The sequence below is a fragment of the Tyto alba genome, unplaced genomic scaffold (assembly GCF_018691265.1).
Source record: "Tyto alba isolate M040663 unplaced genomic scaffold, T.alba_DEE_v4.0 Super-Scaffold_3, whole genome shotgun sequence".
Classification (NCBI taxonomy): domain Eukaryota; kingdom Metazoa; phylum Chordata; class Aves; order Strigiformes; family Tytonidae; genus Tyto; species Tyto alba.
Window position 1 is genome coordinate 3,759,446 of NW_024881304.1, and position 14,687 is coordinate 3,774,132.

At 66.4% G+C, this 14,687-nt stretch overlaps 1 protein-coding gene across 3 annotated transcripts; it reads right to left on the reverse strand.

The window, feature by feature from the left end:
- Nucleotides 1-274: 274 nt before the first annotated feature.
- HYAL3 (hyaluronidase 3) lies at nt 275-5,419 on the reverse strand. 3 transcript variants are annotated; one of them, XM_042799628.1, is made up of 5 exons: nt 5,401-5,419; nt 4,654-4,758; nt 1,037-1,965; nt 847-936; nt 275-719 (listed from the first exon to the last, which is right to left on the reverse strand). In XM_042799628.1, exons 3-5 carry the CDS (start codon nt 1,931-1,933, stop codon nt 372-374), a joined length of 1,335 nt encoding a protein of 444 aa, XP_042655562.1. In that variant the 5' UTR covers nt 1,934-1,965; nt 4,654-4,758; nt 5,401-5,419; the 3' UTR covers nt 275-371. The 3 variants fall into 3 exon arrangements, with proteins under 3 accessions (XP_042655562.1, XP_042655560.1, XP_042655561.1); XM_042799626.1 differs by lacking the exon at nt 5,401-5,419 and adding an exon at nt 5,324-5,340; XM_042799627.1 differs by lacking the exons at nt 4,654-4,758; nt 5,401-5,419 and adding an exon at nt 3,000-3,093 and having other exon boundaries at nt 1,037-1,966.
- Between the last annotated feature and the right edge of the window lie 9,268 nt (nt 5,420-14,687).

Consider the following 14,687-nt stretch of genomic DNA (forward strand, 5'->3'; position numbering starts at 1 on the left):
GGGGCCCGGCAGTGCGGTCAGGGCTGCTGGCAGCATGGTGCCAGCATGGCAAAGGGATAGCAGCCTGTGGCAGTGCCCTGTGTCCCCTTCCCAGGGTAAAGGGGCTGCCAGCTCACCATGGGATCAGGGAAGAGCCTGTGCAGGGAAACTGAGGCACTGGTCGGCCCGTCCAGAGCTAAATGGGAGTCTCTGCTGCCTCTCAGCGGCAGCAGCAATTGTGCCCAGCCTGGGGCACTGCGGAGCCCCTCCAGCTTTGCCCACAAGGACCACGCCAGCCGTGCCAGGAGGATTTATTTAAGCTAATGAGACCACAGGAAGCACCGGTCGGCAGCGCTGCCAGGGTAGGGGACCACAGCGGTCCCCAGCCCTGGTCACCAGCCCCACGTGCCCCGCGGCAGGCAGGCGTCGGAGGGCGGGAGGTCGTTCGGCCCGTAGAGGCTGTGAGCATGGGTGGGCGCCAGGCAGGAGGTGGCAGGGCTGGGCTGGACCCGCTGGGCACAGCCCTCGCCAGCCCAGCCGCGGTAGCAGTGGCAGCGGAAAGAGGCCGTTGGGCCGGGGCCGAGGTGCAGGAGGCTGCCCAGGTCGTGGGGCTGCCGGCGCACGCAGCGCCCGTGCCCGTGGCACTGCCCGTAGCTGCACTCCCAGGCTGCCGCTGTCACGTTGGCCACGTAGGGACCCAGCACGGACACGAGGTAGTGACGCAGGCTGGCGCAGCTCTCCTGGGGAAGGCGGGGTGTGGGGGGGAAGCAAGAGTAAGAACCTGCCACGGCACCGGGGTCCCTCCAGCCAGCCCTCCCCACAGCGGGCATGGGGGCTGTGGCTGTCCCGTCCGTGTGCCGTACTCACAGCCGAGCGGGAGTAAGACATGTCTCCCCAGAGCACGAGTCCGGCCGCACCCAGCGCCGCGCTCTCCCCGATGGTGTTCACCAGGTCAGCCTGCCGGGGAGAGAGACGTGACCGGGGGGTGGCACAAGCCACGTTCCCCCAGTACCCTGAGCAGCATCCCCGCCGCCAGCCCCGGCCTCGTGGTGCTCACCGGCTCCAGGAATCGGGGCGAGCGGCGGAAGGAGAGGCGGGAGTAGGCAACCACGGGCAGGAGCCCGCTGGCCCCGAAGCCGGCCACACGCAGGGCCTCGCGCAGCCGGTGGTGCACGTAGCGGCGACGGAGGGCGGGCGGCAGCGCCGGCGGCAGGTAGATGCTGGGGTACAGGGCGGCCGAGGCGGCCCAGAGCCAGCCCAGCCGGTCGTTACGCTGCACCTCCGCCGGCTGGCACTGCCCGGTGTAGTTGGCCTTCTTGGCCCAGTTGCCGTTGAGGCAGTCGGGGAAGCGGTAGAAACCCCAGAGCCCCCCCGGGCGCAGGGTCCGGCCCAGCAGAAGCGTCTCCTCCATCAGAGCCTGCGCCGCCCGCTCGAACTCCCGCCGCGCCAGCCGCAGCCGCTGCCGCGCAGGCAGGAGGCCGTGCCGGTCCCGCACCCACTGCTCCGAAGCCACCCGGTAGATCCGCTTGGCCCCCCAGTTTTGAGCCCAGAGGGGCCGCCACTCCTCCCAGTCCACCACGGCCAAGCCATGGAAAGCGGGGCGCAGGAGGCGGTGGATGTCCCCGGCTGCCCTGGCGAGGTGGGCGCTGAGGGGGACCCGCTGGGGAATGCCACCGTTGCAGGGGACGCCCTGCCGCGACAGGTAGGGATACAGCCCAAACTTGTTCTTGTAGAAGATGGTGATGTTCTGGCCGGCGAAGCGGCCGTCCCGGTTCTCCACGATGCCGTAGTCGCCGAGGGGCAGCCCCACGCTGAAGCGACGCTGGCAGCGGCCAGTGGGGACGTTCCACACCACAGTGAAGGGCTGGCCGCCAGCCAGGGGCTCCGGTGCCGGGCTCTCCCCGCTGGCCGTGCCCAGCGCCAGGCAGGCCCGCAGCACCAGCACCAGCACCATCCTGTGCTGCCGGCAGCCTGCGGGGCCGGCACCCTGCGGGGGAAAAGGAGAGCGGCAGGGGTGAGGTGGCAGGGTGCGATGGGGACCCCGGCCACGCTGGCACTGCTGCCCTGGCAGCTGGTGGAACCGGATCGGCCACAGGGCCCCGGGCTGCCCCACAGGTATGTGCTGCCCACACCAAAATCCTTGGGGGTTTCAGACACCTCCTGCCTCAGGGTGGGCACCTCTGCCTGCTGCGCCCTGGTGCCCAGACCCCTTGCCTGCACCAGCACAGCCACAGCACAGCTCTGGTGCGGCACTGCAAGCCCCGTGCTTGTTTCCCTGCTGGCTCCTAGCCCTGCCCATAGCGGGGGGCACTGTGACCCCCCCGTTCCACATTTCATAGCAGGGTCTAGCCAGGCTGGGTGCCAGCTGAGGGACTCAGACCCCCGAGAAGCATGGTGGAGCCAACCCGGGTGCCCCTGCCCACTGCCGGTCGGCCACCTAGGGCGAGGGGATTAAGCCGGGGATGGGCTCAGGGGCTGCGTGACGCAGCAAGGACAGCGCTAATCCCCCGGCACAGGGCCCAGCCGCTCTCCCTGACCTTCCCGCTCCCGCCTCCGGCCCTCCCTGCCTGCCTCGATGGGGGGGCCTGCCTGCCCCTCCTCGCAGTGCAGTGCAGGGGACCCTGCAGCCCGCACTGCCCTGCCCTCCTCCCCCGGTGCCCCTCCAGCCATCGTATGCCTCGGTTTCCCCAGGCTGCTCAGCAGCGAGAGGAGCAGCCACACTGGTGGGCACGGCACGCCGCCAGCCCCAGCTGCCCCACAGCGAGGTCCCTAGGTGGGGGAAGAGACTGGTGGGACCGGGCAGCGCTCCTGGGACCAGTCCTAACCCGAGTCTGGGGTGGTCCCAGGAGAGCTGGGGGCCGGGCAGGGCAGGGTGTGGAGACCACCTCCCCAGTGGCACCGACCCCAGCAATGGGGCCAAGACAAACCAGGGAGGCTGGGGGAGCTGGTGCGAGCCCCGCAGAATGGCAGGCAGGCAGCGCCGGGGCAGGCAGCTGCTGCCCACACTCGCTTTTAATCACCGGTTTGGGACCCCAGCCCCTCAGATGTCCTTCTTCATCCAGAAGATGGGCAGCCCTTTGGCATCGCGGTGGGGGGTCTCCAAGAGGCTCTGCCCGTTGCTCTCGGCCAGGACACCCCTTGCCCAGACCACGGTCGGCGGGGGGGGTGGCGGGGGGGCGGCGGGGGGCGGGGGGGGAGGCAGGGTGGCGGAGGGCACCCTTGTCCTGCCGTTAGTGGCAGCGGCTGGGGGGGAGGCGAAGAGCCGCAGCACCGCGGTGGGTATGGCGGGGCTGAGGAAGGCCACGCTCTGCACCGGCTCGCCCAGGACGAAGCCCAGGTGGGCATAGAAATGCTGCTTGTCGTGGGTGGTGAGGCGCAGGCAGCCGAAGCCCCGGGCCCGGGCCCACTGCTCAGTGGCCTCCATCAGCCGCCGCCCGTAGCCCTGGCCCCGCAGTGCCCGGGCCACCACCACGCTCTCCACAAAGAGGTCGTGGGGCCGGCCGACCACGCGGGAGAGCCGGACGTGGCCGACGAGCTGGCAGGGACCCCCGCGGGCGGCACGGGCCTCGGCGGGGCCCCGGCTCCGCAGCAGCAGCAGGCAGGCGGGGAAGGCGTCCGAGGAACGCTGGAGCGTGTGGAGCCGCGACGCCCGGCTCTTCCCCCACTCCTCGCCCAGCAGCTCGGCGCAGGCCTCCAGCAGCTCCGGCCTCTGGTGCAGGGGGACCAGGCTGAGCTCCTCCGACACGGACCCCATTCTTCTCACTGACGGGAGACCAAGCAGGTCACAGCTTAGAGGCGGTGGGGGGACAGACCGTTGCGTGTCCCTCCCGGCCCCGGCACAGGCACAGCTCCCCGGCGGCACAGGGGTTAGTGGTGGGGATGAGGTCAAGCAACAGCACGGCGGCGGGGAAGCGGCACATGTGCCAGCTCCAGGAGCCCTGTACCGTGAGACCCCTGGGCAGGTCTGGGACCACCAAGCTGGCGGAGGGGCAGGAGACACAAGGCTGGCTTCGCCCCCTGCCCCTGACACCTGGGTGCCTGCCTGAGGCCAGCCAGCTCGTCACACACGTGCCCCTTAGCCTGCAAAAGATGGCTGCAAATGCCACGGAGCTGAGCAGACACCAGCTATGCTGCACCGCTGCAGGAGCTCAGGGAGCCCTGGCAGCCTTCGAGGAGCCAAGAGCCCCCCTGCCACAACTGGTGAGCAGCAGGGACCCCCTTCCCAGCCCAGCAGCCACGCCACTTGCGAAGGAGAAGCCGCAGGCGGCGGGCAGGAGGAACTGCCGCGCTGGCTTATCAGCTGGGATTGAGCAAACTGCCCCGCTTCCCCCTTCCGGGGGGGTGGAGAGCCTGGCCCTGACCCCCAATGTCATGTCCCTCCCCCCCACCTCCAAGACCCCTGACTTCCAGCCCACACTCCCCACTTTGAAGGCCAGGCAGCGCCCCAAGTCCCCACCAGCACCCCCAGGCTGGCGACGCTTTTCCTTCTGTCTCCCCAGCAAAACCCACACGGGGACCCTGCCAGCACCCCACTGCACTCAGTGAGGGGCCCTGAGCAGAGTGGGGAGCCCCCCCGGCGCCTGCTGTCCTGCCTGCTTCTGACGGCAGCACCCCACCAAGCTTTGCCCACCCTGGTGCCTGGTTCCCCCCCCACCCGCAGAGCCCACCGCTCACCCTGCCCGCTGCCGCCGGCTCCTGGGTGCCTGTGCAGCAGGAAGCAGCCCAGGCTTGGGGCCAACCGCAGCGCCTGCTTCTGCTTCCCCGGCGTGAATGACACGTCTGTTCAAGCACCCAAACGGTCCCGTCTATATCCCTCCCTCCCTCCTCCCACCCCCGGCACCCAAACCAGACTGCACCCTCGCACAGGGCACCCAGCCTGCCCTGCCCTGCCGCCCCACGCAGCACCCGCCCTGTGCTGCGCCCACGCACGGCGCCCTGAGCCAGCCGGTGCCCACGCTCAGGGCACCCCACCCTGCCTGCACCGCCCCCCCATCACCCCAAACCACCCTGCACCCGCACACAGCGCAAAAACCTGAACAGCACCGCTGCCCCCACCCCACGGCTGCACCCTCCGAACACACGGCCCCCGCTCCATCACTGACTCTTCACTGGTCCCATCGCTGGTCCCATTGTTGACCCATCACCGGTCCCATCACTGACCCATCACCGGTCCCATTACTGGTCCCATCACTGACCCATCACCGGTCCCATCACTGACCCATCACTGGTCCCATCACTGACCCATCACTGGTCCCATTGTTGACCCATCACTGACCCATCACCGGTCCCATCACTGACCCATCACCGGTCCCATCACTGACCCATCACCGGTCCCATCACTGACCCATCACCGACCCTCTCTCTGACCCTTTCCCGTTGCCCTCTCTCCCCGCTCCCCCGGCCCCTCCCGCCCGCACCGACCTGCCGGCCCCGCCGCCGCTGCCGCCACTTCCGCCTCCCACCGCTCACTTCCGCCACACCCCGGCGCCCCAACCGCGCCCCCTGGCGGCCGGAGGCTGCCCCTCCGCTCCCGGCCAGCTGTGCGCATGCGCGGCACGGCGTGTCCCGGTGTTCGCGGGGCCGAGCCCCGCCGGTCCCGCAGCCCAGCGACCCTCTCCGTGCCCACGCCGCCTCCCTCTCGGTCCCGCAGCACCCTCCTGGTGTCTCCCCTCCTCCCTGGTGGCGCCTGGAGCCGCGGCGGAGCCTCACCGGCGGGACCCAACCGACCCCAACGGCCGCGGGTCCGTTGGGCTGCGGCTGAGCGCCGGGCAGGGCGGCCGGGGTCTCTGCCTGCCCACCGCCCGTGGGGACAGGGGGGTCCCTGCGACAAAGGAGGTGCCCCGGTAGAGGTGAACCCCAGCCTCAGAATGGGAGGAGGAGGAAGAGGGAGTCGGTTCCATCCCCCCTGGTGCAGGGAGGGGAGAACCAGGGGGGATTGGGGTGGGGGGTGACATCGGGGCACTTCGTGACACCCACTGTCACCGCGTCCTGCCCCCAGAGTGTCTGGAAGAACGGTGGTGAGACAGGGTGGGAGCAAGGATCCCCCCCAGCACAGCCACTGCTGCCCCACTGCCCCTGGCAGGGCAGCCCTGGGTGATGTGGGATCCCCTTCACCCCTTCCCTCCCTCCCTCCCTCCCGCAGGATGGGGGGGACACCCCCCAGCCACCCCAGGCCGGCCTGGGAGGAGGAGGACGGAGCTGCCTCGGCTCCCAGCTCCGGGCTGAAGCCCAACGAGCTGCAGGAGGTCCAGCGGCCACGGGTGGGTGAGTGCGTGGGGGGCTGTGGGCAGGGGCTGCCCCCCCCTGCCCTGCCCCAGGCCCGCGTTCCCCCCGCCGGGACAGCACTGGGGCTCCCGCAGCGTGGCAGCCAGCGAGCCAGCCCCACCACAGCATCCCTGGGACAGAGACCCTCCTCCCCGCCACCGGGTGCCAGCACGTCCCTCCCCGTGCTGCCCTCCAGCATCGTACCCTCGCCCCTGGGGTGCACAGGGGACACCAGTGTCCCAGGGCTGGTGACGGCCCCGGGAGCTGGGCAGAGCGTTCAGGGTTCCCCCTGCTCCCTGCCTCTTTCTCGGCCAGGTCCATGCTGCTCCGCCTTGGCTGTGCCCAGGGAGGAAGACCATACCCTGGCCATCATCCAAGCCTTCCTCAGGAGCAGACCAAAGGTATCCATGGCCACTCCTGCAAGGCTGTGCCTGTGTCTGGCCCCATCCCACATTCAGAAGTTGCTGGGGGCTGTGCTGCCCCCTCCCCGGCTGTCTCTCCCCCCTGACACGGTCTGTCCATCCGTCCCCTCCCTGGCTGACAGCAAGAGGCCCAGAAACTGAGGTTTCTTGCCTCCATCTGCACTATCTGTTGCACCACCAGTGTGGACTCCAGCGTGTGGCACGTGCTTTACTTCTTCCAGCTGGAGGTGGTGGAGACCATCGAGGTGAGGGGTGAGGCAGGGGCACAGCCCTGGGGACAGGAGAGGGCTCCACATGTCCATCCTTGGAGATGCTTCAACACCACCTGGGTGGCCCAACTGGAGCCGGGGCTTGGACCCAACGATGTTTGCAGGTCCCTTGGCTAGCCTGTGGCTTTGCAATGGGCACAGCCCTTCCTGCCACGGGGCTTGGGTTCACTGCATGGGGAGGGGGTGCCAGGAGGGGAGCACCCAGGCTCTGTCAGCCCCGCAGGCTCTTGCTGGGCAAAGGAGTCTGCCCCGTCCCGACTCATCCCACCCTGCCATGCTCCCCAGGTGCTGCTGCAAGAGGAGCCCACTGACCACCTGGGCACCACAGTGCGGCAGCAAGCCATGCTGGCCATCACCTCCATGAGGTACCAGCCCCCGAACCCAGCTTGGCCTCCCCGGTGCCGGGCAGCCCTGACAGCACTGCTCCCAGTTGGGGGGGATCCCCAGTCCCGGGTCTGAGAGGGAGACAGACAGCAGGACAGTGGGCACCATGGGGTTTTCCCCTCAAAGGTGACTGTCAGTGTCATGGAGGGTTGAGATGTCCTCCACAGGGTGGGGACCAGCCTGCCTCCAAACCCAGGGTCTGCCTCCTCCTTGCCGTGTCAGAAGAGCACCTCTCTGTCCCCACAGCAGAGCGGGGCTGCTTCTGCAGGAGAAGAAGAACAGCCTCCTCCGTGCCTGCTTCTGCAGCATCTTCCACCTGCCTCCACAGGAGGACACCCAGGGTCCCGAGGCTTTCCTCTACTCTAAGGTATGCCACAGGGTGAACCATGGGGAGCTCCCCTGCCCCAAGGGCCCTTCCTGGGCACCACTGGGCCACAGCTGTCCCTCCCCAGGCTTCCAGGGCTGTCCCCAAGCCTCTGTCCCCCTCGCAGACCCTGGCTGCGATGGACAGCATGCTGCAGATGCTGGTACTCAGCACCAGCACCCTCGGCATCCTGGAGGTGCAGAACATCTTGCAGGTCTGGCCTTGGCACAGGGTCCCCATGGGCAGTGACCCCCAGATTGAGCAGTAACCCCTCCTCCAGCACCTGGTGCATGGAGGGGGGCAAGGAACAACGCTCCTTCCCTGCCAGCCGCCCTTGTCCTCCTGCCCCAGCACACCCCGCTCCTGCAGCTTTGCCCGCTGCCCATCCTGCCCAAAACTCCCTCCCAGATGGACCTGCCTGCCTGGCAAGGGGAGCCCAGCCCTGGGGCTTTCCCCCTCTGGCTTCACCACAGGCCATATCCCAGAGCCCCCACCACAGGTCCCCGGGTAGGTGGTCACCCCAAAGCTTTGAGGTCCTTGCGTGGGAGGCAGAGGGATGTTTTTTGGAGGAGAGTGAGTGGAACGCAGCAGCAGGATGCGGTAACCTGCCTGGCCACAGCAGGTTGCTGCGAGGGGCAAGAAGGACACATGTCCTATCCCAGGCACTGCCCCAGAGCAAGCCCGGCCGTGCCATGCTCTGCCATGCCACCTCCCTGGCACACCAGCAGCTTCTCTCCTCCCAGCTCCTGCTGCCCTTCACCAGTTCCCAGCTGGCAGCGGTGCAAGAGAGGGCCATGGCACGGATTGCCAGGCTGGCCGACTTCATCACCACCTACCCCCTGCCACAGGTACTGAGCTCCTGGTCTGGGCAGCCCTAGTGCCCTATCCGATGCTCCTGAGCCCCGGCACCTCCCAGGGAAGCTGGGCACCCAGTCAGCAGTTCAGGAGCAGAGGGCTTTGCCCTGGCCCTGTCCTGTCCATGCTCTCTCCCGGGCCAAGGCAGCCCTGCCCTGCTCTGCCCTGCTGCCCATCTGGGGCTCACCCTGTGCCCCCCCTGCCTCTCTTCCCCCAGGTCTGCCCCTGCTTTGCACAAGCCACAGTCCTTAGACATCAGTGCTCCAAGGCACATAAGTTTACGATGCTGGGGAGGCTGGTGGGGCACCTCACGCTCTGCTGCACCTGCAAGGACAAGGGGACCTGCGACGAGGCTGCAGAAGCTCTCTATCACCTGCATGCCTTCGTCCTGCAGCAGAGAAGTAAGAAGCTGTGTCAGGCTGGGTCCCCCCAGGCCTGGGCAGCCAGGGGCCAGTCTCCCTGGTGAGAGAAAGCCTGATCCAACCTGCCTGCCTGCAGTCTGAAAAGCCATTTCCCCTCGCTCCTGCTCGCAATAGCCCTGGACTCTCCCCGGGTATCTGCTCCCCAGACCTGTCTGGGTGCCCTCTTTCTTTACAAGCAATTTTTCTGCCTATCTCTCTCAGACTGCACCTCCAGCTCTGCACCCTCCCTCTGAGCACCCCTGTTTTGCTCCTCTCCAGGCAGGTGGCCCTGGCTGCACGACACAGGGCAGCTGCAGCTCCAGGAGGGCTGGCAGGCGAGGCGGGCCTGGCAGCTTTTGCAAACCAGCTGTGCCAGAAAATTATTCTTGGTAAGAAATGCCTTTGACTCCTGGCCGGAGGGGTCAGCATGAGTGAAGGGACACCTGGTACGTTGGGGATGACGGGGGCTTGGGCTGTTCCTGAGCAGGAGCTAAGCAAAGGTCCCCAGGGAGCTCTGCATCCTGCTCTCACTGCACAGCCGAGATGCTCTGGGTGACGCCCTAGCTGGCAAATCTCCCCTCTTCTCCTTCATCCCGCAGATGTTCGTAAAATACCTCCAGCCCTCCGACCAGGCAGATATCATCCTCATGGCCATCAAGAGCTTGAGAGCCCCAAGCGCCTACAGCATCAGCGTGGCTGCCCACATGGTGGATGTCCTCGTGGCAGACCCTGCCTTCTACCCGGGGCAGGTGAATAGCCCGTGGGTGGCACAGCGGATGCTCCAGCTCGCTGGGGGACTGTTCCTCCCCCAGCCCTGCTCCTGGCCAGCACTGACACCGTGCCAAGCCAGCATAATGCAATGAGAATGGAAGCAGCTCCCAGTGGGAGCTGGGGAAATGGTTGCGCCCACCCTGCTGGCATCCCCACTCCCACCCGTGTCTCCCCTCCAGGTGCTGAAAATCGTGTGGGCCATCTACAGAAACCGGCCCTTTGTCAGGCTGGTGGTAGCCCTCAACAGCCTGGACAGGGCCCAGCTGGCGCTGACGGGCAAACACCCCGGTGAGGTGGTGGCCAGCCTGCTGCAGTGCTCCCCGACGTGCACCCGGTACAGGGCACACCAGTCTTTGGGGCTCCTCTCACACTGGGAGAGCGGCCCCAAGACCCTCCCAAGGGACATCAGCCTGGCCAGCCTCTGGGGTGTCCCTGCTTGACAGAGCCATGGCTCCTCACAGTGTCGCCGTGGCCATGTGGAAGGTGATGCTCTCTGAGCCCCAGGCTGTGGAGAAGGTGCTGCAGGAGCTGCTCAGCACGCTGATGAACCAGTCTCTGCACAAGACCTCCCCCTCCATCATGGACAGCGCACGCATCCTCTCCCTGGCTGTGAGTTGCTGGATGAAGCTTTGCTGACCTCCGGGGTTGTTCTCAGCTGTCCAGGACCACCGCTCTCCTTCCCTGCCCACCCCAAGCCTTAACCTCCCCAGGATCACAGGGACATCTCAGTGACTGGGTGTCTTCTGCAGGCAGCCAGGACGACAAGTGAAATTCTCCTGCAGTCCATCTGCCCGCCGGAGGTGGAGGCAATTTTCCCCCAGCTTTTCCTAGCGCTGCTTTTCCAAGTGTCGTTCACCACAGAGCTGACGCTGCAGGAGGTGCACATCTTCTGGAGGGAGCACCAACAGGACCTGCTCACTCCCATCAGGTGCTCCATCCCTGTCCTCTCATCCCTGCCAGCCACCCGGAGCCAAGCCAAGGGGCCCGGTGGGAGCTGAGCGTTTCTCCTTGTGCAGGTCTGCGGTGCGGTCCCTGAGGGTGCTGCTCTGCAGCGTGGGCTTTGAGAGCCAGGCGCTGGCCATCGAGGCGCAGGGCGGCTGGGACGCCCTGCTCAGCAGCCAGACCCACCTCATGGGAGTGCGCATCGTGGCCAGGCGAGAGCCCCTTCTCCCCGCTCCTTGGGGATTGGGCACCCCATTCCACCCCCTCCCCCGGGGCTGATGGCAGAGGGGTCCCTGTTACTCAGAGAAAGTGCTGCAGACTGGTGATGTCCAGACTGGTGCAAACCCCAGAGATGTGCCCGTCCAGCTCAGGCCTGACAGTTCCTCCTTCTCCCTGCCAGGGAGATGATGAAGACCCCAAGACCCCTGCACTCCACCATCTTCTGCCATCTGGCAGAGCTCCTCACTGTGGAGGACTCCACCTGGGGGATGGTCGCCATGGTCTTCCTCATCGAGGTGAGCCTGATGGCACCTCTCCAGGCTCCCTCCGACGCTTGGCTCTCCCACACCTGCCGCTGCGGGGGCAGCTGGGGCAGCGGGTGTGCTCGGTTGGTACCGTGGAGAAGCAGGTGAACAACTGGTGTGGTGTGGGGCACAGGGGCTCTCCACAATCCCTGCTGCCTCCATCTGGGCTTGGGCTTCCCCCGGCGTCCTCGCCCTGAGCCAATGGAGCCAGCACCACACCTCGCCTGTTCCTGCTGCCTGTGTTTCAGATGCTGGGTGGCACTGATCTTGGTGAAGAGCTGGACCGTGCCCTGGAAATCTTCCCCACGTATCTGCGGAGCCAGTGCCTGGGGATGCCCAGCCTGGTGCTCAGGGCCATCCTCAGGCTCACCGAGAGGCCCAGCACAGTGAGTAGGGGACATCTGGGACAGCAGCCCGTGGAACAGTGGGCGGTGGGCAACGTGGCAGCTCGGGCTTTTCTGGGCATCAGGAGCTGTGCCGGTGGCTGCCAGCTCTCCTGCCTCCCTGGCCCTCAGCCCCATGGCTGTGACGTGCAAGGAGAGAGGCAGCAGTGCCGAGGGGAATGAGTTCCTGCTGCCAGCACGTCCCAGGAGGGATGCTGGCATCAGAGCGACCAACCTGAGCATGGGGTCTGCAGAGCCTGGCCGGGGGGTGCCGAGAAGCCAGAGGGGAGGCCAGCGTTTGTGGTTTTCACCCCTGTGATTGGTCGCTGCTTTACAAAAAGGAGGTGACACGCCTCACACAGGCAGGGAAAACCCTTGACCTGTGGCACGTCTCACACAGGCAGGGAAAACCCTTGTCCTGCTGCCGTATGTCATGGAGCGGCTGCAGGGTGCTGACGGTGATGCCACGGCGCTGCTTGTGCTCAGCAACATGCTCCAGCTGCTGGGGGGTGAGATGCCCAGCCCCACCGCCCTGGCGCTGGCTGGCAAGCTCCGGCCGTTCTTCGACAACGTAAGGCTGGGGGAGAACCCCGCGGCCCCCTCACCAGGCACTGACATTCGTGCCTCCCACCACAGCCCCCATGTTCCGCAGGGGGATGCTTTGCCCCACAGCCCCAGACCTCATTGCTGTCCTTTGCGGCTTCGTGCTGCATCCCAAACCCCCTGCATGGACTCACTTCGGGGGACGGTGGTGGCAGGATGGCAGCAGGCGTGCTGAGCCCCGCCAACTCACACCCTGCCCTGGCAGCATCCCCCAGCCCTCTACAGGGCATCCTTCTCTGGCCCCCAGCCCCAGGGACCTCAGGCCCCCCTGGCAAGCCTTCTGCAAGTCTCAGCTCGCTCCTTTTTGGAGCAAGGCTGCCTGTGGCTGTTCTTGGGATGTCTATCCCCACGTCAGCTCCTTGCTCGCCATGGGCTTGGGGCTGAGATCCTACTTCCCTCCTCTCCCAGGAGTCGGACGCTGTGCGGGAGCTCTCCATCCGTCTCTTCCAAAACACAATGGGGCTCGTGGTGGGCGCTGAGGAGAAGAAGATGGAGAAGGAGGTGTGGGACAGCCTGCTGCCACTGCTCCTTCACCTGCATGACCAGGACAAGAGCGTGGCCAAGGTGGGATTCCCAACCTGACCGATCCTTTGCGAAGGGCAATGCTGACATTGGACCCTTTAAATGTGTGTCACCGTGAGGTCTGGCTTGCTGAGTCTGTAGGACCAGGCAGAGACACCCCCCCTGCCCACTGCTGCTTTTCTCCTCCTGCTGCCCGGATGGATGGGGAGGTGGGTCCCTTTCCCACCCAGCTCCCTCCGCACAGCCCCTGACATGGGTCCCTGCAGCCCCAGAGACTGGGCTGTGGCTCTGCATCAGCCTGGGGCCACCAAGGCAAAAATGTTGAAGCCCTACGGGCTTCCAGCCAGAGAGGGTGACTGCCCTTATCCTCCCCTGGTGCTCTGAACTTGGTGGCAGCATCAGTCGCCAGCTGGTGCATTTTCCCTGCATGGGCTGGGACAGGCTCTGAGCCCAGCCAAGAGGGGGGACCCAGGGTCCTGTGCTGCTGGTGGCGATGGTGGCATCTCCGCTGCTCACCAGGCCTCCCAGGAAGTCCTCTGCAGCGCTGGCCGGTTCCTGAGGTGGGGGCAGCTGGTGCAACTGGCCAAGGCTGCGCAGGCATGGAGGATCGGCGAGTGCCTGGTAAGCAGAGCCCCAGCACCCCGGGATCTGCCTGGGAGAGCCCTGCCCTGTGCCCAGCGGCGGGGACGGAGGGTTGTGCACCCTCCTGGAGCAGGCTCTGCGCCAGGCTGTCCTTACCTCTAGGGTCCCAAAGGGGACCCTGACACCAGGATGGCACCCCAGCATCCCCGGGGAGCGCTCTGCTCCCTCTGAACTCCAATGCCACATGGCAGGGAGCTGGGAATGTCCTGATGGGGGGGAAGAAAGGTGGCCCTGGGTGGGGGGGGACAGCCTGACTGGGGGGTAGCTATGCACCAACCCTGCACCCTTCTCCTCTTTCCAGCTGGTCAGGAACAGGAGAAGGGCCAATGACTACCTGCACCAGAGCCAGCCCTACCTGCAGAGCCCACAGGAGCCCCTGCGGCTGGAGGCTGTCAGGTTCATCGGTGAGCCACGAGCCCCAGGGTCCCTCCCTCTTCCCGGGGTCCTGTGTCCTGGCACAGGATCTGCGGGGAACCCCTTCACCCCCCCACACCCCTGCCTGTCTGGGTGGGGCTGGCAGGGGGCTCATCCACCCCCCACTGACGCTGCCCACCGGGGTTGAGCCCTCCCCAGGGAGCTGTGCAGCCAGGTGGACTGGGTGGTGGGGTCCCCGATGGGCAGCGGGGTCCCCAACACGTTGTGTCCCCCCCAGGGATCATCGGACGACATGTGGATGATGATGAGCAGATGGAATACATCAGAGAGGGTGAGTGAGGGCAGCAGGGAAGAGGAAGGACCCCAGCACAGAGCTCCCAGCCAGCCCAGGCAAGGGGGGCTCTGCTCCCAGCATATCTATGGGGAAGGGGTATTTCTGGAGGGGGCTATTCCTGAGCAGCAGCCTCCAGCCCAGCCACCCACCCCCTGCCTCTCTCCTGGCCCTGGAAAACATGGGGTGCAGGGTTCCTTGTCTGGAGGGGACACAGGGCTGTCACCTCACCTCTGCTGCTTTGTCCCCGCAGTCCTTCAAGGCCCAAAGAAAGATCCCAGCCCACTGGTCTCCTCCCTGGCAACTCAGACAGTCCTCATCCTTGGATGAGGAAGACTGCAGGTGAGGTTTAACCTACAGTGGCTGAGTTTACAGCTGCAAAGGGCATGGATGAGGTGGCACTAAGCTCCCCATGAGGAATCTGCTCAGGCAGAGGTGGAGCAGCAGCCCCAGCTCTCAGAAGCTCTGCGGGCTGGGGTGTCTCCTCTTCCCAAAGTCTAACAGGAAAGAAGAGACCCCAGCCCCAGTGAAGCCGGCATCCTCCGGAGAGCGGCAGGATAGTCGCTCTTTGCAGCGGCCCAGGGCAACGCCACCCACACGCTTCGCCTTTGCCACAAAGCACCAGCTGCTCTGCTGGGTTGCGAGGGAAGGAGCCA

Coding starts and splice junctions, on each gene's coding strand:
- HYAL3 (XM_042799626.1), bottom strand. Junction 1,966..4,653: donor AGCCGGCGGCAGCGGGCAGG/GTGAGCGGTGGG, acceptor TTCCCCCGCAGG/GTGCCGGCCCCGCAGGCTGC. Junction 720..846: donor TGTCTTACTCCCGCTCGGCT/GTGAGTACGGCA, acceptor CGCCTTCCCCAG/GAGAGCTGCGCCAGCCTGCG.